Genomic DNA, 25,820 nt, shown 5'->3' on the forward strand with positions numbered 1-25,820 from the left:
TAGGGAGACTAGCACAGAAAAAAAATAAACAATATGTTTTCGGCAGATACCATATGGCTTATCTCACAGATGGGTGTTGGAGCACAACTCGACCAGCTGTCTTCTTCACTACTAAGATGGATGGGACCCTTGATGTGTGGGACTTCCTTTTCAAACAAAATGATCCCACACTCCACCTGAAGGTAATTTAAGGACATGGAAAACAACCACGCATGCCTTGCCCCATGGGTTTCTGTATCCCGATCTTTTTGTTGTAAGATCTTCTCTCTTAAGTTACATTAATTACAAGCTTTCTCTGATTTGATGTATCAACTCATACTACTGAGGTCACTTTGCTGGCTCTGTAGGGATTCATACCAGTAGTGGGTTTCAATTTTTTTTACTACCAGTTCAAACCATGGCATGGTTTGGTGGGCGTGGCTTGGTGGGCATGGCAGGGGAAGGATATTGTAAAATCTCCATTCCCACCCCACTCCAGGGGAAGGATACTGTAAAATCTCCATTCCGTCCCCCCCCTAGGGGAAGATTACTGCAAAATCCCCTTTTCCTTCCTGGGACTTGGGAGGCAGAGACTAGATGGGGGCGGGGCCAGTCAGAATTTTTACTACCAGTTCTCCAAACTACTCGAAATTTCCACTACCAGTTCTCCAGAACTGGTCAGAACCTGCTGAAACCCACCTCTGATTCATACCCACTACAATTGTTTTGATGCTGCTGTACTGGCATGTCAATCACACAATTTGCCTCTTTCATTGAGGCGAAATTTTGCACGAATGAAGGCAAATATATGTGTCCCAGGATAATGTTGCAGGATCCTATCTTGGTCAGTCACCAGGACTCAAGGTGTAGTCTTCCAAACTTTCACACTCTGAAGATGGGCTCCAGTACAAGTGCCAAAGCTCGAAAGACTAAACTTCAGGTCCCAGCAAAATTGGACCCTAGAAATTTTGCAGCCCAGTGTGCATCATAATGGAAACTAGCCCCAATCCATATTTTAATAAGTGCTTTAAAGTTTCCGTGTAAAACTGTTTGCAAAGAATAATAATCACTGCTGAAACAGAAATGCCAATTTATAAATCTGGTTTCTTTCCCCTTATTTTTATTTTATTTATTAAGTGTATATGCCGGTCATCTTACTATTGAAAGACAATATAAAAATCAACTTTATAGAAGAAATATATGGGGAGGGAAATCCCTTTTGTTTGACAATTGAATTAGAATAAGATCCGAGGTCTTCAAAACAGGTTGCAATTGCACTCTAGTACTCAGTGCACTGAAGTCTAAAGTTAACAGAAAGTCAAATTCTTGCTGAATGTCTAGTCAGTTACCTAAGGAGGTGGTGAATTATCCCTCGCTGGATATCTCCAAACAGAGACTGGATAACTTTAATTAGGATTCCTTCACTGAATAGGAAGTTGAACTCAATGGCCTAAATGGCTCCTTCTAGGAGGATTACATATTTTTTATGGTAAATTTACATGTTGTCGTAAACATGCGAAAGAGTTGACATGGATATATTTTTTTGTCTCCTGAATTGGTCTTCCTCCACCAGGTCTGCGATGAGCCTCTCTTCAGTCTGCGTTTGCAGGATAATGGGCGTTTTATTGGCTGTGGATCCAAGCTGGGCACAGTAACGCTTCTGGAATTTTCTTCTGGCCTCTGTACTTTGCAACGGAATGAGAAGAACCTGGCCTCAGCAGTGAGTATCTCCTGATTGTCACAAATGGGCAAAGTGCCAGACAAGCAAACCTCTGAGAACTGAAGTGAGATTGTTCCTTCTCTGGGTTGAATTCTAGTTTTCCATCTTTGTTCTCTATATCCTTTTTTTTTTTTTTTTAGTATTCTTGTTAGCATAAATGCCACAACATATGATAGTTCCAAGCAAATCTGGACTGGATCTCAAAAAAAAAAAAAAAAAAGGTAATCAGAGTCAGAGCTGATTAATATTTGGAAGCAAAACAAACATTTCCATCTTGCTCCCAAGGGGGAAAAAAAGGCTATGTGGCTATCAGGTATCAAAGTTCAGCCTGAGGAAGCCTTTACTTTCACTGATATAAACCAGCCAAGGTAATCTGTTAATTCTGTCCGTCAAAAGAGCTAAGCCACTGTATACAAGCAACAGTTCATCAGTTTCATCAAATTATTGCTTTATGAGCCAGTAAGTGAACAGCAGATCCCTTCCATCAATAGAGTGCTGCTGCTGGTAGAATACAAACATTCAGTAATATATTATTGTGACAGGCAATTTTCCCACTATCTACCTGTTATTGGTACCCTGTAGAATAGAAGAGTGTTGCTATCACAATAACTATGAGCAGAACTTAGTTGAATGCCTTTCACCCATAACAATGTGCATCTCAGATGTTTGAGCGGGAGACGAAGCGAGAGAAGATTCTGGAGGCACGCCACCGTGAAATGCGTCTCAAGGAGAAAACCAAGCTGGAAGGCAAGGATGAAGAGGCCAAAGAAGATGTTGAGGAAGAAAAGCCACAGGAAGTTATGAAACGAGTGCATAGAGAGTTCTTTGAGATAATTGAAGGAGAACTCCGGCGCCGCGAACGAGCTCAAGCCAAATCAAAAGTGGAAAAGGTAACTATGCAACTGGTAACAGGAAGCTCGGTGGGCTGTGGGGAAAGGAGGCCTTTCTGAGTGGCAAATATAATGAGTACAAAACAAAACACCAAAAAAGGATGGAGAGTCTTACAAAAATATTTGTTGGGTGGTACTTATAATGTATTTAATCCCATCTCAGACTAAAGATGGGAAAGGCAATTTCCCAATACTATAGATCAGGGGTGTCAAACTCGATTTCATTGAGGGCTGCATCAGGGTTGTGTTTGACCTTGGGGGGGCGGGGGGGCATGGCCAGCTCGATGTCACTTGTTTCAGGGGCGCCTGTGGTGGCGTGTGCGCTCTGCCAGCAAAAACGGCTTTCGAACTCTATTTTTGGCTGTGATGGCTTCCTACAACTCTCTGCCAGCGAAAACGGAGCTAGGGAGGGCCGCCTGCAGTCCTCATGAGCTCCATTTTCAGCTGCAAGAGCCTCCTGCAACCCTCTGCCAGCAAAAACAGAGCTCGGGCTGAGCTCCATTTTCACTGGCAGAGGCACAGTGGGCTGGTCCTTTGCTGTTTCCAGGGTGGCCCTGCAGGCCAGATCTAAGCACCCAGCGAGCCAGATCTGGCCGCCGGGCCTTGAGTTTGACACCTCTGCTGTAGATTACTGTACAATACAGGAGCATTTTTGCAAAGCAAAAGGTAGAACTCTAAAAATAGTCATAGTTATGATAACTATTTAATTATTTTCATGAGGAAAGATGAGAATTTGTGTACAGGTGGTCCTCGACTTATGATTGGTTTCTTAAAAACCATTTGAAGTTACAACAGACCCAAAAATAAAGTACTTACAACCCAGAGACAAAGTTCCCCCACTATTATGTGACTGCATTTTGGGCACCCAGCAACCAGCCTACATTTATGGCTATTTGCAGCATCCCACAATCATGTGACCACGATTTACTATAGGGTTCCTTTTGCCAAAACCCAGTATTTATTTCCAGTTTCTGACAAAAAAACCACTCATTGGAGACAATGGATTTGCTTAATGACTGTGGCATTTGCTTAATGATCACAGTATTCATTTAATGGCCATGGTGATATACTCAATGATCAAAAATTAGGTCAATCACATGACGGCTTGCTGATCAGCACAACTTATGACCCTAATTCCACGCTCAGTTGTAAATCAAGGACTACCTGTAGGTTGTGTCAGAGCATTCCTCTGCATCAGAGGAATAACCTAACTCTGCAGGATTGCAGCCTAGAATGTTGGTATTTTCTAGGGGATCATTCATTCCTCTTAAAGATCCATATCCAACCTCTAAGCATTTCCACTTATTTCTCCTATTAATGAGCAAGTGGTTAAAACAGTAATAAAAATAACATCTTGGGCATGAAGAAACAGAGAAATTTAATAGTGAGCAGCTGTATGAAAATTAAAGTTAAAATAAGTAAGAAAAATCATAAAATCAAACAATTTAGATTTGTGCAACAATCTAAAATTAATAATAGAACAGAAATAAAACCAACAGCAAGAATGGTGGGAGAGATATAATCCATGTAATCTATTGCTTCATCGCAGTTGCCATCTTTTTTTTTTTATTTTCTTTGTTGGGTGTTGGGAGACATACATATTTATAAATTATTAAATTATTATTATTAAATCATTATGTAATTAAAATCACACAATAAAACACTTTAAAGCTCAGAAGAACAGGATGTATTTTGTCCGTTAGCAAAATATAGCATGATACCATCAAACAAATCTCCCTTTGGAAAGAATGCTAAAATCAGGATGCACTCAGGAAAAAAAATACCAGGTTTCCAGTAGCCACCCTCCTGTGCTGCAAAGATGAATGGCTTACAATGATGATTTTGGCAACTGTTCATATGAGAAAAGATGGTCCCTCAGTGTCAAAGGATTTGTAAAGTTTATAAAAAGCATCAATATATATCAGCTAAAACTTCATCTCTCTCAGCAAAACTGGAAATACTTTATATTCAATTATTTCTTTGTTCATTTGTTTATGCTTGGCATCTTTTGTTTTATTTAATCTATGCCTGTTTAAAAGCATCAAATAATGGATTGGCTGGATTTCCCAAAGAATTAGTTCTGCAATCTGGGTAATGTGTTCTTTAGGTCTCACCAAACAGGTCTAATTTAACTGGGGATCAAACAGGAGGAACTGCAGTCTTAAAATTTGAGCAAGTTCATGTGGGTGAAGGTACTCCTGTAGGCAGTGAGGTTCCTGGGAGCTCAGAGGTAACAAAGTGCAGGATTTGAAGAATGATGTATGGATCAGTTTCATGTTACTTCATCTATTGAAAATTCTTTATGTTTTAGGAGCGGGAGTTTGAAGACGATGACAGTGAAGTAATTCTTCCTAAGGTTGGTATCCTTTTCCACATTTTGTGATGAATCAGTCTTCCAATAACTGAGAACCTTCGCTGGAGATCACTCCAAAATTTCTGAAGGGCACAATGTTGAGGCAGATTATAGATTCTGTTCATGTTATTTCAAATCTCCAGAATGAGAATAGAAATAGAAATAGAAATAGAAACAGGAATAGAAACAGGAATAGAATAGAATAGAATAGAATAGAATAGAATAGAATAGAATAGAATAGAATAGAATAGAATAGAATAGAATACTTCATTGTTACTTTAAATATACACTAATCAGCATACCTTAAAATGAAATTTCATTGCATTCACCTCTCAAAGGATAACCATTATGCATATAACCACGTACACATACATATATGACACAGAGAAAGGTCAGTCTAGTTTGAATGTATACATATGCATTGCAAAACAAAAAACCTGCAAATTTACAAGACGGATGGCATAGGGAACAAAACTGTTACAGAATCTAATAGTACTGCTAGAAATACTTCAAAACCTCCTCTCAGAGGGAAGAACAGAAACCATGAAGTGGGTATGTGGAGTCTCTAACAAAGCTTTGAGCTCTGAGCACGTAGCACTTATAAGCAGTATCCTGAACAACGGGAAGCGAGCTTCCTATATTCTTCTCAGCTGTCCTTACCACTCTCTGTATGGACTTTCTATCTGAGGCACTGCTGCCACCAAACCAAACAGTGATGCAGTTTGTTAAAACTTTCTCAATCATGCCTCTGTAAAAAGTGGCCAGAACAGGAGGAGAAAGATTTGTTCTCCTCATCTGACACAGGAAATGCTAACGCTGGTTTGCACACTTCACTAAAGATTAACGTATGAAGAGATCAAGACAGATTGTTAGTTATCTACACCCCCAGATACTTAATACTATTGAGCATCTCCACAGCTGCAGCCTTGATACAAAGTGGAGTATGACTAAGCTGTGGCTCTTTCTAAAAAAAATAACTACATAAAATAACTACATAATTTTAGAAGATAGGCTGACTAACTAAATAATAAAAACTACTTCAAGTAGAATCAACATACTATGTATCACTCTAATTAGGATGCAGATTTGTATCAGTTGATGGATATCTAGAACACAGGAGACAACCAGCACTGATGATGTTACCTAGTTTGGGTAATGAAAGATCTGCAAGAAAATAAACAAGCTCAGAGAGCACCAAGGACCCCTCATTTCACACTCTGAGCTACAAAAATTCTCCTTTATTGGTACAGGAGACAACCGTTTGGTAGTAGGGGTGACACTTCTTAAAGTTTTGTGTTAATAGGCAGGACCAGGATTTCTCAAGGCAAGGGGAGGGATTAGGTTTTGTTGAATTTTCCTAAGCATGTGAGCAGGTGGGAGGAAAATAGTGCTGTTTAATTTTACAAAATTGATATGTCTGCCCCATACAGATGTGTATATACAAGCTTATACGGCTACATGTGCACATAGATACATATACTACATGTATAGGTTGGTGTGTACAGTTCAGACCCAATATTTTAACCCTTACACTAGATGAGAATGCCTTCTTATTCGCTCATTCCTGGAAATTTGGCATAAATTGCCTTACAGGTAGTCCTCGACTTACGACCACAATTAAGCCCAATGTTTCTGTTGCTCAACAAGACAGTTGTTAAGTGAGTTTTGCCCCATTTTACAACCTTTTTTGACACAATTGAAACACTAGAGTTGTTAAGTGACTTGTTCGGTCATTAAGTGAATCTAATTTCCCCCATTGACCTTGCTTGTTCAAAGCTAGTTGGGAAAGTTACAAATAGCGATCACATAACCCTGGGACAGCACAACTATCATAAATACATGCTAGTTACAAGCACCTGAATTTTGATCATGTGACCATGGGGATGCTGCAACAGTCATGCGAAAAAAATAAGTCACATTTTTTGGTGCCGTTGTAACTCCAAACAGTCACTAAACGAATGGCTGTAAGTCAAGGATTACCTATACTTAGTATTGTTTCCATTCTGCCTATTAATATAGCCCCAGTGGTCATTAAAGTGTGAGCAGCACATTCAGCTAGTCAGGTGGATCCATCTATACAACATCGAAGATAGTATTAACTAAGGCTGCAGGCAGTGGTGGGTTCCAAAATTTTTTACTACTGGTTCTGTGGGTGTGGCTTGGTGGGCGTGGCATGGCTTGGTGGGCATGGCAGGGGAAGGATACTAAAAATTCTCCATTCCCACCCCAATTCAGAGGAAGATTACTGCAAAATCCCCATTTCCTCCTGATCAGCTGGGACTTGGGAGACAGAGAATAGATGGGGGCGGGACTGGTCAGAATTTTTACTACTGGTTCTTCGAACTACTCAAAATTTCCACTACTGGTTCTCCAGAACTGGTCAGAACCTGCTGAAACCCACCTCTGGCTGCAGGTATTTCATTTTTCAGTGTATTGCTGCTCACATTTTAAAACAATTTTATTCGGAAACTATCACTTAAAAGATGATAAAAACATTTCTGGCTTCTAATTTTCTTTTTGTGGTGAGTTTTTTTATGATGGAAAATTCAGAAAAGTTCGTGACTAATCTAGAACTCAAAACATGGTATTTCCTTTTGATAGGTCATTATGATTAGTAAAAATTTGGAGGAAAAATAATTCTTTTTCCCCCCCATAGGACGAAAAGGAAGAAGAGGAGGAGTGAATGTTGTCTTGCCTGAATGAAGTTTTCATTTCCTTTGGTGCTTTATTTTCTCTCTCGTTATTTTTTTCTACATAAAAAGTACACTCAATAAAAATAATAACATATAACTCTTTTCTTCTCCTTTTACTCTTAATGGGAACCAGCAAACTTAGCTTTAAATGTCTCTACCAGGGAAACATACTGTAATTCTCAATCTGAAAGGGACAAAAAATAAAAACAAGCTGTAATTAGTCAATTGATCAGAAAGCATCCACATGAATCTACACCCCATGAAGTCCAAATTCATACACTTACAAAAAATAAGAAAATAAACTAGCATTTCTGAGTTGGGGTAGGGTGGGAGAAAAGAGCAATCTGAATATGAGTCAGCAATGTGATTACAATTGGTCTAGCAGACCTTCTATTCACTAGAGCAGTGTTTCCCAAACTTGGCTATTTTAAGATGCATGGACTTCAACTCCCAGAATTCCCCAGCCAGTATGCCTGGTTGAGGAATAGTATGCCTGGTTGAGGAATTCTGGGAGTTGAAGTCCATACATCTTCAAAGGGTCAAGTTTGGGAAACACTGCACTAGAGCAAAGAGGCCATAAATCATGGCTTACAAGCCATAATGTTGCATTCACATGAGATACTCAACTACCATAAAACCATACAAATCTCATAATTGGTTTAGAGTAATATATAAACCACGTCATAGAATTACTTGGCCCTTAATGACTAATACTTCCCCTTATGTCTGCTTCATTATGTACTTCTTGGCTTGTGGCAAACTGTAATTTATTATCATATCAAAACCGGAAATCTGCAAATTGGGCTTACCCTCTAAACTGTAACTGCAAGCCATGTTTTGAATTTGATTTGTCCCTTACCGATTCCCACCAATTGTACATCATATTATTCTTTCCAGAGTTGATTCTCTCAACAGGTGGAGTAACAGCTTTTGAAAGGCAAAATGGCTGCTAATTGCCCATATCCCCACCCTGAGCCCCCTAAATTTATTTTGGATTCTGCTAGCTGGAAATGTGGAGCTGTGTATCTTTCTCCCCGTGTTAGAAAAATGCTTGTATTAGTTATTATTTTTGTATTATTCTCTTTGTATTAATTATTACTGTATTTAAACTTACTTAAAGAGAGCATAGCTTCAGAAAATGAGAAGAGAAAGATAATCTCTACTTTTGTCTAGGACTGAATGACAAGGGCAATGGGGAGAGGAGTAGCTTGGCAATCTATACCGTGCCCATCTGTTGCTTTATAAATGTTACCCTGAAAGATTGACATGTAAAGTCCTGGTAGATTATTACGGTTCCCAGTAGATAGGTTTTATTTTCAGCATTACAAACACTTTATTTCCAAGAAGAAGGGGTAAAATTTCTTTTTGTTTTGACCACAGAAAATGAGAAGTTGGGGAGACAATGGTTATCTTCTCTTTTTCCCAATGTGCTAATTCATTACATACCCATTCACAGGACTATCACAGTATGAACAGTACTTGGGGAGACACAGTATCTTTTCCTATACTCTGGTTTTTTTTTTAAAGTTTCCCACCACCATTACCACATTAAAGCATCTGGGCCATCTGTACTTTATATTTATTGTTTCCAGAATGACAGGAAAACACCCTTTTCTCAAAGGACAAGTAATGTTTGAACAGACAGCATCTCTCACTCTACCACCCATAAAATATACTGGGAGGAGAACCACACCCAACCAGCATTCTGCCTAGGAGTAATGTTAATGGCAATTTAACACTTTAAAATCCCAAAGTGGAGGCATTGGGGTGACAACCATTCAACCTCTCAGGCAAGTAACTGAATGTAGGGAAACTTGTGAGTCTCCGAATGAACTACAATTTCCAGTAGCCCTAGCCAGCAATGTGAAACCTGAAAGATACCCACACACACAACTTGCTCCATGCTTATTTCACTGGCGTATCTTATCATTACATCATTTGCCCTGGATAATTTAACCTAAGCATTCATGGACATTGGAGTGAATTGTAAAAAGCTCAAGTATATGCTTGATTAGTTAGCTCCAGTGAGCACGAAACTATTTAGAAATACCATGGGCACTACTGGCTTTGGCAATATATGGGATTGTTGGCCTCTGCTTTATATGTAAGGATATTTCATTGTGGAAGATGCTGACTATCATCAGATGCTTCAGAAAGGCATCTGTGGCCCCACTATAAAACACTCAGGCAAACTTCCCCAGTGTGGTATAACTTCTTGAAATTCTGCTCCCAACATCCTCTGCCAGCATAGTAATATAAGTCCCACATTTTTGAGGGGCAGAAGATTGGAGGAGATTGCCTTAACAGGCCAATGGTGGTACAGAAAAAAAAAACAGACAAATTTAGGCCAACTTCAAACTGCTAATTAGCCAAGTCAACTCAAGCCATTAGACTCTTTCATTGGTTGGTAGTAGGATAGCTAAAAGATACTTTGGCATTGATTGATACTGTCACAGTGATCAGAGTTCCCTCAAGTTTCTTCTAAAAATAAACAAAATCTTGCTATCACTGTTTGGAAAGTTCTACTTTAGAATATCAATTTCTCCATTCTGAACTAACTCATTTGCTAGCTGATCATATCAATATCCTTGTTCCCTTCATGGTCCAGGTTTATTTCATATATCTATGTGCATGTTTTACAATGACAAAGCTCTTATACTTTTAAAATAAGCACATATATTCACCAAACGAGGGCCTAAATAGAGATAATAATGAGCAAGAAAGTAATATAATATAAGTAATTCTAAAAGGCACCAGACTTTCTGCAATTGGAAAAAAGTGATAACTCTATTCAAATTTAAGAAATGGTAGTCCCAAAGGTGCTTTTTCACGAGGCAACTGGTCTTCCTTATTTTTTCTTTTGAAAAGAATTTTGAGGACAAATTGCAGACTACAGGAACCAGGAGCGCTACTCAGGTCACCCTGAGGACACAGATAAACCTCCAAGTACTTCAACAACTCTCTAAAAGGATGCAAATTACCAGCTGTGTGCAAGGAATATAAATCCTTCCATTCCCCACTATCCTGTTACAGCTGAAGAAGCTTCTTGGATGAGAAGTGAGACACCTTTAAAAGAAAAAACAAGAAAGGCCAGTTGTCTCCTGAAAAAGCACCCTAGGGACAACCATGACCTGGATGAGAATCTCTACAGATCATAAGAAATGGCAGAAATGTGTCCTTCTTTAGCCCTTTGATGTTATACACCTCGTTTTCCTCCTTTTCTCCACCTATTCATAATTGTGAGTTATAGCAGACATCTGATTTCTACAAGTCTTCTGAGTACTGCAAATAGTTTAGGCTCCCTTTATATGAAAAGGGATGTAATACTAATGCTACTACAAATGAATAACTATATCACCCTAGCTCTCATATCTTTCCATGGTTGTATCCAATGACACAAAATGCTGCTACAACAAGTTTTTTCTTACGATGTTACCTTCATCTGATCCTCTGCCCATTATCTGAAGCAACAGTTTCAGTGCTAAATTAGCATTTTCCCTCCTTAGCTATGGATGCAATCTGCCATAATTCATGGGCATTCTATCAATCATGACGTCAGATGATCCTCCAAAAGATGGCACCATCCTAATTCCTAATGACCAGCTTCCTTTTTCTCTGGACCCTGCGCATAGCCCTCCATGACTATTCTGGCCAGTGGAAATGTCTGGATCTTTTCAGCTGGTTTCTTGTGCCCAGACTTGGCTTTGAAAGAGGATCAGCCCAACTAATGGATGACTGTGCCTATTGTATGTCCGCTGTGTGATACAATGGGAACATCTCACCACACTACAGAATACTTTTGTGTTTCAACACAATCTCATTATTAGTATGGCAGGTGTGATCATCTGTGTGGTGGAACTGGAATCTCCTTAGATTATATTACACCACGGTTATCTGTCAGATGTTAAGTGAGACTGCCATGTTGCCTCCTCATGTATCCATTTCTTGTTTTAAATTTCTTTTCCCTGAATTAGCATAAATTAAGGGGATTCCCACTGGACCACTTGCACTAGGATAGGGAGACCTAGGTTCAGCCATGGAAACTATGCGGACTTTAGACTAAATACAAATCTCTCTGTCCAACCCATCTCAAGCTAAGGGAAAAATCAAAATTATGTGTATGGTGTGTATACCTTAAACCCCTAGAGTGGGGATTCTCAAGTGAAACCATTATCAACCATATGGTGTTCAGGTGATTATTTTAAGTATTTCTCCATAGCATCCTTATTCTACAACCACTACAAAAAGTACCAATATGAAATACAATGAATGACGATTTCACTTGCCCCTGGCTCCTTTTTAATCAATACATTTTGTTGAAGAATATTCATGACCAGCAAGTTTGTCCTAAGAAATATTGTTGTTATGCCAAGAGGTACATACTGTAGGAAGAAATATCCTTCTGGGTTCAGCTCCAAGTGGGGAAAAAGACACTGGAAACATGGAGACTGCTTTGAAAGATGGTTTAATGGTGGACAGGATCACATGGTTTGAGTTCCTGAACAGAAAAGGGCAAGATACAGCGAGTCCCCGGGTTTTATGCTCTCTCTGGCTTTGAACTTCTTGGGGCCCCAAAGAGTATCCTGATTGGTTGTCAGACTCCTGGGGGTGGGGGTCTTAGATGTAATCTTCCCAGGTGCCATGTGGTGAGTTTCTGCTGCTAGATGGGTCCCATTGTGTTAGTTTCTGTTGTTAGATTGCCCCTATTGTGTTGCAGGTGATGATCCTTTGACAAAGGATTGAGTTTCTGCCTCTGGCCCATTGACAAAGGGTGGGGCAGGAAGGTGGAAGCTGCTTTGTCTTTAAAACATGTTTCTCCATTTCTCAACCAGGGAAATATAATATTATGCTTTTTTAATATTTCCTAAAATATTTCATTCTTCTAGGAAAGGGGTGGGTGCTAACTTTCTACAATACAATAATTCAAATTCAAAATAACAATATAAACATACTTTTAGATTACATTTTGGGTACAAAAACTATTTTAAAAAGCCTTTAAATTAGAGGAATATGCCACCATAACCATCTTATTTGCCAAAAAGTGTGAACTCACATGCTCTTAAGACCAAAAAAAAAAAAAAAATTAGAAAGGGGCCTCTTGGCTTCACTCGATGTTCCCTGCATTCCCAAATGTTTATTCAGTTTATTCAACCGAAGAAAGTTTGAGAAACAATGTATGGAAGGAAAAACATACCTAATGAAATTATTTTTAATGAACAAAGAAAGGACTATTGTAAACCATTCACCTTTTCGCGCCAATTACAAATTAAAGAGCTCCCACCGGTAATCCCATCCCTTCACCGGAATCTTCCTCCGGATTTATGGGGGAAATAACGCCGCCCTGCGCAGGCTAAGAGAGTAATTATGTCATCGACGGCGCCGTCAAACCTTCCAGCCTCCGGTTCGTGCACTGCAAAAGTCGCGCCTCTGAGACCGGGCGCGCTTTTCCCGGCTAGGTCGGGCGATCTCGGCCTTTCCTTCCACGCCGGCCGGCAGAGAGCGATGGAGAGCCGCTCAAACCCCAACTCAGCCAATGGTGCGCCACCGAACCAGCCAGAGGAAGTCTCCCGCGCACCCGGTTGTTGTGTACAGTTTGGAAAGATCTCCAGGGGACTCGAAACACCAGGAGGCAGGCGAGGAGAGGCGGCGGCCGGTCACCGGCAGATTCCCTGCACACCGGTCCCAGATGGAGGGCGGGGGCGGCGGCGGCAGAACTCTCCGATGGGAGACTCAGCCTGGGCGTCCGCTTGCCAGCTGTCTCTCCAAAGGGAGGGTGGTATAATTGGGTCGGGCGGGGGGGGACTCCATTACCCGTTGAATGGCGGCGCCCAAACACCTGTCATTGGTTTCGCGGGGAGATTTAATCTAGCTCAGAGCAGAAATCGCGCCTGACGAGATCCAGGAGTCCTGAGAATCTGGCAGTGCGCGGGGGATCTACACGTGCTGTAGCTTCGCTTGCCCGAGCCTGCCTTGTCTGGGCTACTTAGTTACCATCATGAAGGAGACCAGAGAGTCCAAGGATCAGCAGCTCACGGTGAGTGGAAGTGACTTCCTCGCCTCTTTCGGGCAGTAAAAATAACCAGGGCAAAAAATTGGGGGGGCCTGGAGGGTGAGACCCAAAAGAGTCAGACTCCAATTTCCCATGATTCCTAGCCAGTATTAACAATAAAAGCAAGAAGTTGGTATAGCTTGAGAAAGAGACTGTGCAAAGCCCTTGCGGAGCTATTAGAAATTGGAAAGGAAAATTTAATAGGGTTTTTGTTAAAACTGTTTTCTTCTGTTCTAGTGGCAAGAAGAAACCACCAAATGCAGCAGAATGAAATTATTTGATGTGTTCGTTAATAAGTACATGAAATATGAGAGTAGATGGTTGTAAGGCTTTCTTCTGGATTTAAGGGACCTGTCCCATCTCAAGAGGGATCTGGCCTTACCTGTTTCCATCAACGTAGTCTGTCCCATAAATTGAAATAGCAATATACATAAAAGTCCATTAAATCTTATGCTGTAGAGTGAAGTGGTCAAACTGCACTACAAATAATGCCCAGCTCAAGAGAACAATACTCACATTTTCTCCATATTATGATCTTTTGTTACCTAGACACAGTTGTTTGGATTTGTATGACTAATCAATGCTCTCTGTCATTAGTGCCAAAGAAAATGGGAGTCAGTGATGCTCAGCTTCTTTGTTTTAAAGTTTTCCTTAGCTGGGCCTTTCAAAAATAGTGGGTGTTTTCTGATCATAATTCTGTGTTCATGGAATGTATGTTATAAGCACAATGTTAATTGTACAACTTTATCTTTATAAATTGATGCTGAGATAAGAAAGGGCTTTCCTGGTCAGATTCAGTTTTGCTGTCTTATACAGTTTATTATGTTTTGCATTTTTAGTACATACAGTATAGTTGAGCAATATGAAGAAAAGTAAAAGAGATTTCTACTCCCTGGAGCTTCCAGTGTAAAATAAAGCAGTTGAAGGAGGCAGCAGAATCCAGTAGAAATATGAATGGAAAGGATGTGTAGTTAGCCTTGATTGCTCACTAAAGTACACACACACACAAAAAAAAAATGAATTGGAAATAGCTATCTCTTGCTGAGGATGTGTATAGCTTTTTCAAACATGGTTTATAAGCTGTGTTGCATAATTTAAATCATTCATTTGTCTTTTAATGAAAGTTGCATATAAATATTGCACATTAATGTGCAATTAAACATTCAGTTCAAGGACAACATTTGTAAAGCTATTTTGAAAATATATTGCATCGAAATACAAATCTATTGTATCTCTCCATCCTTCTGAAATCAATAAGATGAGGATCCAGATAGTTGGGGACAATATGTTGACTCTGTAAACCACTTAGAGAGGGCTGTAAAGCACTGTGAAGTGGTATATAAGTCTAAGTGCTATTGCTATTGTACTGGAGCATTGGAAGTGATTACTTTTGTCATCAGTGCTATGATGGGGGATGTCTATGGAGATTCTCAGTCATCTAGGTCGTGGTTGTCCCAAAGGTGCTTTTTCAAGAGGCAATTGGACTTTCTGGTTTTCTTTGAAGACGTTTCGCTTCTCATTCAAGAAGCTTCAGAAGAGTTGAAGAAGCTTCTTGGATGAGAAGCGAAATGTCTTCAAAGAAAAACCAGAAAGTCCACTTGCTTCTTGAAAAAGCACCTTTGGGACTGCTATGATGGGTGTATGTGGAGAAAAGTGTATGAAATAGAGTTCAAAAGTGAAAGAAGACTCCTTAAAGAATCATTTCAGAGCTTCCAAGGTATTATACAACAAGGAAGACATCTTTCTTGAAAAATGAACCCATCATAGAAATTTCGCCTAGCTTCACAAAAAATAGTTTAATTGTCTCTGAAATCAACAATGCCATGGGATGTACTTTCTAGGTTTGGAGAAGGGAAACTGCCTGGCCTCCTCATTGCAATTTTTGAACAACTCTGAACAGATACTATAGAATTGCCAATGGTGAGCGAAATTAATAGTTGTGGTTCAGCAAATTTTGGATGATGGCCAGAAGTTCCTGGTTTCTACTCAAACAGCATGAGGAACAGAAAGTAAGATGTTTTCCATGGGTTCAGATCCTGTATTAAAATTCATCTCAGGATAACAGATAAAGCCCTGCTGATAAGACGAGGGAGTTGTGCTTTGGAGTTCACCCCTTTGTTGTCTGCATGGGAAACGGTGAACTGAAGTCACTAAATCTCTGGAGGCTTTAGAGATTGAATGGGATGAATCTTATAGGCTGACGTGGCTGTAGCTGGATATGTTGTTCCAGAAATGCTGCTGTCCAGGTGGTGTTTCCTTTCCTCCCAAGGAAAAAGCCTCTCATTGTCTGTTTGCGGCTACCTGCCAGGGCCTCAGAGAGACACAGATGATTTTCTCTCTGCAGTGATAAACGGACTCAGGTGAGGCACACTGGGCAGGGAAGAACTTGGGAGTTGAAGAAACTCTGCTTACACTTTCGGCCTTGGATGGCCAGGGCACGGAGACTGAGGACTTCCATGCAGGTGCTCATTTTTCTCTCTGTTGTTCTTTTGACTATTTCACAAATTGTAAGATACCTCAGTCATTCATCCATCTTCTTGTATTTTAGGTGGCACTTCGCATTCGGCCAATCAGCATGGCAGAGCTGGAAGAAGGAGCCACACTCATTGCTCACAAAGTGGATGACCAGGTATTGTGAGAACCCTTTCTGATAAATGGGTAGAATTTAGCTGAGCCTCATTTTATGAACTGATCTTTGAAGCTAGAATTAAAATGAATTTCAGGAAATGCTCCCCCCTCCCACATGAGGCGGAAACACATTTCATTTGTTTAAAAACTCACATCAATACAGTATAATGCAAGTCTGGAGTTTGAGTTCAGATTATATACAGGAGCCAGTAGTGAGGGGAGACATTACCATTTAACATAAAGAAAGTTTGTTGGGTCAGTACCACCTCATCTGAAAGTTATTCTGAATTCCAGAGATGAGGGGGGAAAAGGCATTCCAACCACAGGAAAAGTTATTCTATTCAGAGCTCAGAGTTACGGTCTATAATTTTTTTGCCACTGTCTATGCTGGCAAGGCTTAATGGAGCAAAGCCCAGAGGCTGGTACTAGATTGCTGGTCTCGGCATATACACGAAAATAAAAACACCTTTATTATAGATCTCAGACTATGCATCCATCTAACCTGCTGCTGTATACTCTGACTGGCAGCAACCAGGTCTCAGACAAATAAAAAGCAGCACATAATGGATCAAAGTCTGATCCTTTGAACCGGAGTTTCAAGGAAATAATTTGCCATCTGTAACTTTGAGAAAGTATACTTTTTCCCAAGTGATGTGTTCCCAAGAGCTTTCCTCTTTAGCTCTGGGTGGCTGTTAAGCTTGCTTGAAGTTCTTCAGAGCATGGATGTTAAAGGCTATTCTCACTTTCTTCAAAAACTGAACTTATCTAGTTGAGGCTCTTCTTGGCCATCAAAGCTCTCGGAAATATATCTTATTAGCAACTGCTAAGTAGCCTTGCTTGGTTCCCATTTACTGAAGTCAGGAGGGAAATTAGTATGTTGATTAAAAGGATATATTTTCTCTTCTCTTGAGAACTAATGAGAAGAGTTGACTATGATTGACCTAACAAGTCTGACTCCTGAGACCCAGACAGTCCCCTGTGGGAGCCACAATGTTGTATCTACATGCTATATTTGTTAGGATTGAGAAATTACATCATGGCTGAACATTTGTGACAGTTTTTGCAGTTTGGGGAAATGAGTTTGGTAAGTCTCCCTTGTATTTATTGTACAGACAAACCCATTGTGCGTGTGCCATGGTATGCTAATTCTAAATCTCTTAAAAACAAGTATCAACTGCCACTGTTGGTTCTTATCAAACCATGGATCAATCTTTTTTAATCTCTTGGGGAAATCTGATCCCTTCCCCCTCGCCCATATCTAACAAGCTAAATGGGGCAATTCTGACTCAGTATTTAGGGACAAGCTGAAAACCCAGTTAGCATGAAGAGGGAAAATTAGACTAAACTATAATTGTAATAATTTAGATTAAATTATAGATTTTGTTTGAGTTATACATTTTTGGCTGGTTTTGTAGGTGCAGTGATAGATCAAAACAAAGAATGTTGTGTATGCTGATTGAGTTCCTTGTAGAAGAGATAGTAAGTTAGGCAGTTGAACTGAATCTTTTATTTAAGAGTGAGGGTGATACATTGCCCACTGCAGAGGGCCAAAGCATTTTAATAATCTGCTACTGCTAAGCTTTACAGGTCAAAACTATGTGATTAAATGTCTGTCTCGTAAAGACAGCATGTCATATTACATAGTCTTACTACAAATATATACTGGTACATAAAATAACCAAAAATGGAATGGAATTAAGCAAAGGGAGCATTTTAAAAATCTAAAAGATACCAATAAAAGTTCCAGTTTCTCCAAAAGACCAGTCCTTTCTATACTCTTAGTTAGGCAATCTGTTAATTAGGAAAGTAGATGAATAAAAACAGCAACAAATAAACAGTTGATTAAATAATGCTGGCAATTGAAAAAGATAAAAATTGTGCAAATGTGTTAGGTGACTTGGATTTAATGCTTTCAAAAGATAGCTAATTGCAGTTAGCAAGAGACAGAATAATGTAATATTATATTATTTTATCATTTTCCAAAGTTAAGATTTATGACTATTGCAAATTATCAGTCATCTAAAAGGCAGCTGTTCTAAATGAGGCCATCTAGATAGTTTATTTATTCATAATGAAACTACCACAGAAGAAATTAAAGATGGAGAATTGCCATGAAGTTTCAGTTCTAGAAAATCAGGGGGGAAAATACACTTTTAAAATTAATTGGCATGTTTATAACATGCTTTCAGCCACATTGATGTATTCAAGAGGTTTTTCTTTTAAATCGGAACATTGCAGAATATTCTGATTAGTTATAGCTTCCTATTGTACGTCCACACTGTTTGCCTAAGATGAAACAAATAAGTATGGGCTATTATGGAAATAATATTCATTTAGGAAATAATTAGCAAAACTGATGGTTGTTGAGGTAGCCCACAGTTTGGGGCAAGTCTGAAAATAAGGAATCAAAGATAAATGACAAATATCTAATGATTCCTCCAAAGTATTCAATTATCATGCCTTACAGTACTATTTCCTTGGCTCTTTGACCAGTGTATGTGGAGGAGGGGAGGGAGTTTCTGTGACAACATTATGAAAAGAAACCATGTAGATCTTTGTTGTTGTTTTAAGAACAGGAGCATGTAGTTAAAAAAAAAAAAGGCAAATTTGAACTGATTACTATAGTTATTTGTGTACCCCTATTAATACAGTGTGAAGGGGTCGCTTCTTATTTCTTAGAACTAAGGTTGCCATGGAGACAGCTTTCTCACTGCCCCATCCAGCTGAGGACAATGCTTTATGGACCATGCCAGCAAATTGTTTACAGGAGTGATTTGTCGTCATGACAATAAGGTATTGGATTCAAAACAGGGTTGGAATTAAGCAGTAAGAAGGAACAACATCAGAATTGCTTCTGGGCCTGATATCAGGCAGTAGATATACAACCACATCCCTGCCTGGAGCTGAAGTGCATTTCCTCAAGACTAATGCCTTTTGGACTGGCAGTGAGCCAGGACTTCATTTTAATCAGAAGTAATTTTCAGGGCCACAAAGTAAAAGTTACCAAGCAGTCTTTGTTGGTGCTTGCTAGCTTCATTCCAAGGTGTCAGAACTCACTTAACACTATATCCACAATAGAAATTATTTCCAGTCAAGTAGTATCAGATTCCCTTTTCCAAATTAAGAAAATATGTTGGGCGTTCCTCAGCTTGGTCTTTCCATTGCTTATTTTATTACTATATCCACATAAAAAGAATAATTAGCCCTGTTCAATTTATGATTATTTAAAAATATGCATTTTTTTAATATGCACATCGCCTCAGGTAAGATTAACTCAATTGCTCAGCTCTTTACATGTATTAGTGTCCATGAACATGCCTAAGTCATTTTGTATTCATTTTTATATACACAAAAATGCCTTATTCCATACTTTGTTTAATTTTGGTAGACAATTGTCCATAATCTGAGCCTTTTGATTAAAATACTTTTTAATCAAAGAATGAAATCACATCAATTGAAGAAGTATAAATACCAAAGAATAATTGTTTATTAGTTTTAGAAGCACAAACTACGTCAGTTAATATCAAAATACAAATCTAACAAATTCTTTTCCCCATCGCCAATAGCAGAAAAGATGCTCAAATTCACTCTAGTGTGCAAATAAATTTATTTTCAGGTATAAGAATAAGAATTATTCATGTAAATAGGAGGCTATCTATGGTTGTAGAATTCCACATTTTGATCCTTTGTTAATTTAATGCTGTGAAAATGGTAAGAATTTTTTAGGAATGCTTCCAGCAATAGGATCTAAAAAAGATTGTTTGTACAGTTATATACTAAATGTGCTAGTAAACAGAACAACTCTGAAGTTTTAAAAGTTCAGGTTGTAAACTGAAAAGTTTACAAAGGCTCAGCATGTTGATTTTGCTGGTGAATTATGGCAATACAATTTCAGGCAATTTGGGAATGGGTCGGAGATCTTCCATTTCTACTTTTATGATGAGGCATTATACAGTCAGTAATTGGTTATTTTGCCACCATATTTGGGTGATGCTGTCTCTGAATGCTGGGGCGGCGGTGGGGGGGAGGTATAAATTGGATCCTACATGGCAACAGATTGTCTACCCCCAGGATATTTGCCTTCAACTAATTGAAAGATCTATATCGTATAAAGTCCACTTTAGAATCCGAAATTGATAATGTTAAATAACTTTCCTCATTGTGTTTAAGACTTGGTATTATTCTTTTTGAGATCTAATAGCGGCTGTATATCAATCTGTACAAATCCCCTTTTGAGACTAAAATACAGAGATATTCAAATGCTGTTAAATAATTATTTGTATCAGCATCCTGTAAAGGCTGAGTGTAAAGTGTATGCATCCGCTATATTGGAAACCAGAAAATTTGGACCCTGCAAAATGATACTTCAGCTGATTGAAATTGATAAAGGTAGCCTTGGCCTCAATTGTTTCTTGCCCCCCCCCACCCAAGGGCTGCATAACCGATGACATCATATGTGGATAGCCAATGTTTAAGCCAATTTTTGAGAATGTGGGCTATTGAAGGGGTTTTTTTGCCCAAATTAGGCACATTAAATCTTCCAACAAGATAGAGCCAGGATGATCTATTGGTTAATGTGCTGACCTAGGAACAAGGAGACCTAGTTATAATCTTCCCTTAGGCACAAAAAAATGAGTTGTCTGTTCTTGGGCCATTTACTCCCTCTCAGCCCAAATTAGTAGGCTGAAAAAACTCAGCCTTGCAACATGCCTTCATAAGCTTCACTATAAGAACTAGTTAACTTCAGTGCAAAATCAGCAGATTCTGCAACCAAACAGCATATTAGATGGTAAGAACAACAGCAAGGTGTTTAACAAGCTTAATATTCCTACTTTAAATCTTAAATAGTCAACTTCTTGTGATTATGACAGATAAAGAGAATGCAAACCACAAGCCAGGCCTTCTCCATGATTGTCCCATTGTTATTTTTAAGAAAACCCAGATTGAAAACTCTCCTTTTTGAGTGATCACTTTTTTCCCTGAATTGATGATGAATGGGCAGCCATTTCCAGCTATTTATATTGATCTGAGGATTATTTTTTTTTACTGTGGCTCATTATTTTATGTTTTAATATCAATTGATCAGGGCAATATAGAATTGCATAAATAATAAATAAGTGACCAAATGAGTGCAACGTTTCGCTATCAGATTGCAGTGACATAATCCTGGGACATTTTTGGAATTGCAAAAAATATTATAGGCATCTTCAGAGGGGGACAAAAGATTAAAAAAAAAGGGAAGCAATGTTACACCATTGCAAACGCCTCCTCTTCTGTGTATGCATTGTGACATCATATGAACCTACGTACCAAAGGGCAGAGCTTGTGGATGCCTCTGGTTAGCATATTTAAGAGGTGATCCTTGCCTAATTATCCAATAATGACACTTCATTCAAAACTCAACTAGCTTGACAAGAAGGCTGCATTGCTACAATGCAATATAAAATTACATCACAAATATCAATGTGAGCCATCAGTTATGTACCCTGAATATGTAGGTGTCTGTGCGTGTAAATTTTAGCATATTAAGATTAATAAATTATAATTATATAATCTATAAATATATAATCTCCTTGGTTTTGAAAAATTGTTTATACACGTTAAAAGCTGCACCAGATTTTTAAAGTTTGCAGATTGCATATGGAACCTTTGGTTTCTCATAGTCAGCTATATCTTACTGGGCAAGAGACATTGCAGTGTAAATGAGCTGAAGTGGGGAGGAGGAACAGAAGTAATTGCATGAATCCTTGGCCTCATTTTATTTATTGCCAGCTACAGCATCCTTACTATCATTTTAGAGAATTGTCATGAGAATTGAATCACATGCAGTGAATAGAAATTAAGTCATTTTACTTTCTCTGCGTGGAAGCAATCATTATTAAGCCTTCACATGAAAAGTTCAGTTTCTCAACCGTTCAACCCTTTCTTTGGTTCCTTCCTACTATTTGTTCTTGAAATGCAGGTGCCATACCTGTTTGTGTGTTTAGCAATATATTCCCTACCAAAGATGCTTTCTGTCTCTTTTTTTTTCATCCATTAAATCATGTCAAATTCTCAGAGACTGCCTGAACAAGTCCCTGCAGTTTTCTTGGCAAGGTTTTTCAGAAGTGGTTTGCCATTGCATGCTTCCTAGGGCTGAGAGAAAATGATTGGCCCAAGGTCATTCAGCTGGCTTTGTGCCTAAGGCAGGACTAGGACTCAGAGCCTCCCAGTTTCCAGCCTGATGCCTTAACCACTACAACAAACTGGCTCTTCTCTTTAACAGAGCCTTTTATTCATTACAAAGAAGTGCATTATTCCTTTTCATGCAGCAGTGTTGCTCTTGAAATCCTGTCCTTGGCACACCTGTGATGACAGAATTAAATGAACCTGATGGAACAATGTTTAGCTTCAGATGAAAACTAAAGCAGCCTTGGACCCCTTTGTCAAGAATAACTTTCTCCCTTTTATAGTCAGTTTGTGCAATTCCATCTCCCCTGTTCCAATGGCCAAGGGAGCAGGACCAATTATTTAATAATATTTGGTTGCGATTTTCAGCCATTCTCTAAAACTCAACTAGGCTGCCTGCCGCAAATTTTAGCAGCATGTTTTTGTAGGGCTTGAGGTCTCAAAAAGAAATGTGGTAGCTGCAAGTTATATCTATTACTGCCTTTGTAGCACAAAACCTATAACAAGAGGTATTCAGCCCAGCCAAATGTTCTACCTCCCTCCTTTAACATACATTAATTCATACATTTGAATCAGATGACTGTTATTAAAATGCTATTTAGTATAAGGTGCAGCTTTTGACTATTTAAACTGAATATTGACTATAGCTGTTATTAGGCTATAAAATATTGGGAAGTCCCAAGATATCCTCCATAGTTTACCAGTTACATAATTTACCAGCTACACATGTCCTGGGGAGAGAGGTGTAAGCAGTGGTGGAATTCAATTTTTTTTACTACCGGTTCTGTGGGTGTGGCTTGGTGGGTGTGGCAGGGGAAGGATACTGCAAAATCTCCATTCCCACCCCACTCCAGGGGAAGGATACTGCAAAATCCCCATTCCCTCCCCACTCGTGGGGGAAGGATATTGCAAAATCCCCATTCCCTCCCCACTCTGGGGCCAGCCAGAGGTGGTATTTGCCAGTTCTCCGAACTACTCAAAATGTCCGCTACCGGTTCTCTAGAACCTGTCAGAACCTGCTGAATTTCACTCCTGGGTGTAAGGGTTCACTCATCATTTGCTTCACATATCTGACTTTGAATCTTCACAAGAATTGAAAACCCTTGTGAGATATCTTTAAGAGTAAATAATATCATGAATTCAGGTTTCTACAATACTATTCTGAGATCTAACCACTGGTTAATTTGTTCTTGTGCTTTTTTAAACCAGTCTCTCTGCTCCCTGATATTAATGACTGCCTTACACATAGTCCCTTTAAAGGCCTCTTGGAAATGGTGAAACCCAACCCAATGTCGCTGTCAAAGGCAATCTGATCTCTATATACACAAAGACAACAGGCTGTGCTCACAGGGTGTAAGGGGGAGGGGGAGACATGCTGACATCTACTATGCCTTTAGTAGTTGCTTCTATAGCAGGTATTCACTTCTACTTCTCCACTGTTCGATCCTCAATAAATACTGAGCGTCTACTGAATATAGGCATAGAATCGATTTCAACAGCTATTGGGGATATTACTGGAACAAATTTTATGATAAGAACCTAAGAATTCTTTCCAACAGATCAGCCACAACCCTATGGGAAACATTCCCAAGATTCAAATGTATTAAAATTTACATTGTATTGTATGTTTTGAAGTTTGACTACAAAACATAAGAGTAAATATGCAGCATTGATAGAAGCCCCAACTGTGCAGCTGGAAGTCAGTTGTGTCCCATGGCAACACTGTTGACCCTCCAACCTAAATGCATGCCCTCATCTTCCTGCCCCCCTCTCTCTCATTGCTGATCTTGTGGGAGTTAAGCCTAATAAACAGACACCTGATCAGTAGCGTCCCCTGGCTAGTATAGACCTGTCCTTTCTGTCATTCCAGATTAAAGTTGACAGGAATCGGAGCAGCACAAAAGAAAATTAATTATCCCTAAAACGATTAGATGGGTGGACACCTCATTAATCCATTCGTTAATGCTGACTATAACAGCTCACGGGCCATTCCGTGTTCTATGTTTACTGCATTATGTTAATGTTTAGATAGTCTACCCAGAAAGCCACTGTAGTGACAGATAAATCTGATCCAGTATAAAGGTGCTTTCATTGAAGGACTCTTGAGAGGATTTTAAGTGGTGTTTACAGATGTTTGAGGTGATCCCATAGAACTGCCTCCTTCTCAAGACGCTAATGAAAAGTAACATTCTTACAATATATATTGTTCTATGTTCTATTTTTACTCCAGTTTACATGGGGTTCTCCCTCGTTTCTTCCTTGCTGTATGATAGATTGGACTAAAAAGGAGTGACGGTGCTCTCTGCTACATTCTGGACTACTGGTAGCTTCTACATGGTCTTGAAGGGTAGTTCCATTAAGAACATGTCATATAATCCAGTTGAGAAGTAACTAAGGCAGGACTGACTGTGAGCAAGACCTCCTAGTGCAGGAATGGATACAATTGGCACACAAGATGAATTTATCCCAAAAACCTCCTGACCACAGCTGCCACCTGCTCATTGAGCAGGAGCTGTGAGTCTAGGAAGACCCCCAAGTTGCATCCCAACTTTTTCTGAGGGAATTCTATCCCTTTAAGAGACAAAGATAACAAGTCACTAGAGTTTAGGGTGCCCAAAACTCAAAACAACTCAATCTTGCTGGGGTTGAATTGCAGTCAGTCCTGCCCCCCACCAGTTATAGCCACTAGGTACTGGGCAAGCACCTCAACAGCATTACTTGCTTGGCCTGGGTGTAGATCAGTGGTGGGTTTTATCCGCTTCTCTCTGGATCGCGCGAACCCGTAGCTGTGACAGCAGGAGGCTCCACCCACCCACCCGGATGTAATGCGTGACTACTGTGCATGTACAGAAGGCTGTGCGCATGCACAGAAGTGGCACGTGCGAGCAAAGCTAACACGTACATGCTCACATTTGCGAACCAGTAGGGAAGGTGAGTGAATCCCACCTCTGGTGGAGATATATAATAAAGTATATCTTGCATACTAATGATACTGCCTCCATGCTTTTGATTGATTTCACATAGCAGTTTCGTGTAGATCAGTGTTCCCTAACCTTTGCGGCTTGGTAGCCTGGTGGAGGGGGAGAAGAGTGGAACTGGGCCTTGCAAGCAGGGCCATTGCGCATGCACGTACACATACAGGTGCAGCTGAACTTGTGCAAGTGGTGGGTTGGTGCCACACATGTGCATGCATGCATAGCTCCACTTGTGTAAGTGGAGCTGTGCATGTGCACTGGCCTGCTGCTTGCACAAGTTGAACTGCGCATCTGTGCACATTGGCCCGCCATTTGGACAGCCCAGTTGCAAATAGGCCACAGCCCAGTAGCGGACTGTGACCCAG

General features: G+C 39.6%; 2 protein-coding genes across 5 annotated transcripts in view; both read left to right on the forward strand.

Moving 5' to 3' along the window:
- DNAI2 (dynein axonemal intermediate chain 2) overlaps window positions 1-7,732 on the forward strand; it is a 33,025-nt gene extending 25,293 nt beyond the window's left edge. The window contains exons 10-14 of the mRNA XM_087887047.1: window positions 47-182; window positions 1,553-1,699; window positions 2,362-2,589; window positions 4,901-4,945; window positions 7,599-7,732. Of these exons, the coding sequence (XP_087743173.1) occupies window positions 47-182; window positions 1,553-1,699; window positions 2,362-2,589; window positions 4,901-4,945; window positions 7,599-7,625 (583 nt within the window). The 3' untranslated portion in view covers window positions 7,626-7,732. The remainder of the gene's footprint in view (window positions 1-46; window positions 183-1,552; window positions 1,700-2,361; window positions 2,590-4,900; window positions 4,946-7,598) is intronic.
- A 5,431-nt stretch (window positions 7,733-13,163) lies between these two features.
- The window catches only part of KIF19 (kinesin family member 19), a 41,135-nt gene continuing 28,478 nt past the window's right edge, over window positions 13,164-25,820 (forward strand). For 2 of the 4 annotated variants that reach the window (XM_034412738.3, XM_087887041.1), the window contains exons 1-2: window positions 13,164-13,669; window positions 16,233-16,313. In XM_034412738.3, coding sequence (XP_034268629.2) covers window positions 13,631-13,669; window positions 16,233-16,313 — 120 coding nt within the window. In that variant the 5' untranslated portion in view covers window positions 13,164-13,630. Of the gene's footprint in view, window positions 13,670-16,028; window positions 16,147-16,232; window positions 16,314-25,820 lie in introns of all 4 variants that reach the window. The other 2 variants (XM_087887042.1, XM_087887043.1) reach the window with 2 other exon arrangements.

Source organism: Pantherophis guttatus, chromosome 2, assembly GCF_059756535.1.
Source record: "Pantherophis guttatus breed Tessera chromosome 2, ASM5975653v1, whole genome shotgun sequence".
Lineage (NCBI taxonomy): Eukaryota > Metazoa > Chordata > Lepidosauria > Squamata > Colubridae > Pantherophis > Pantherophis guttatus.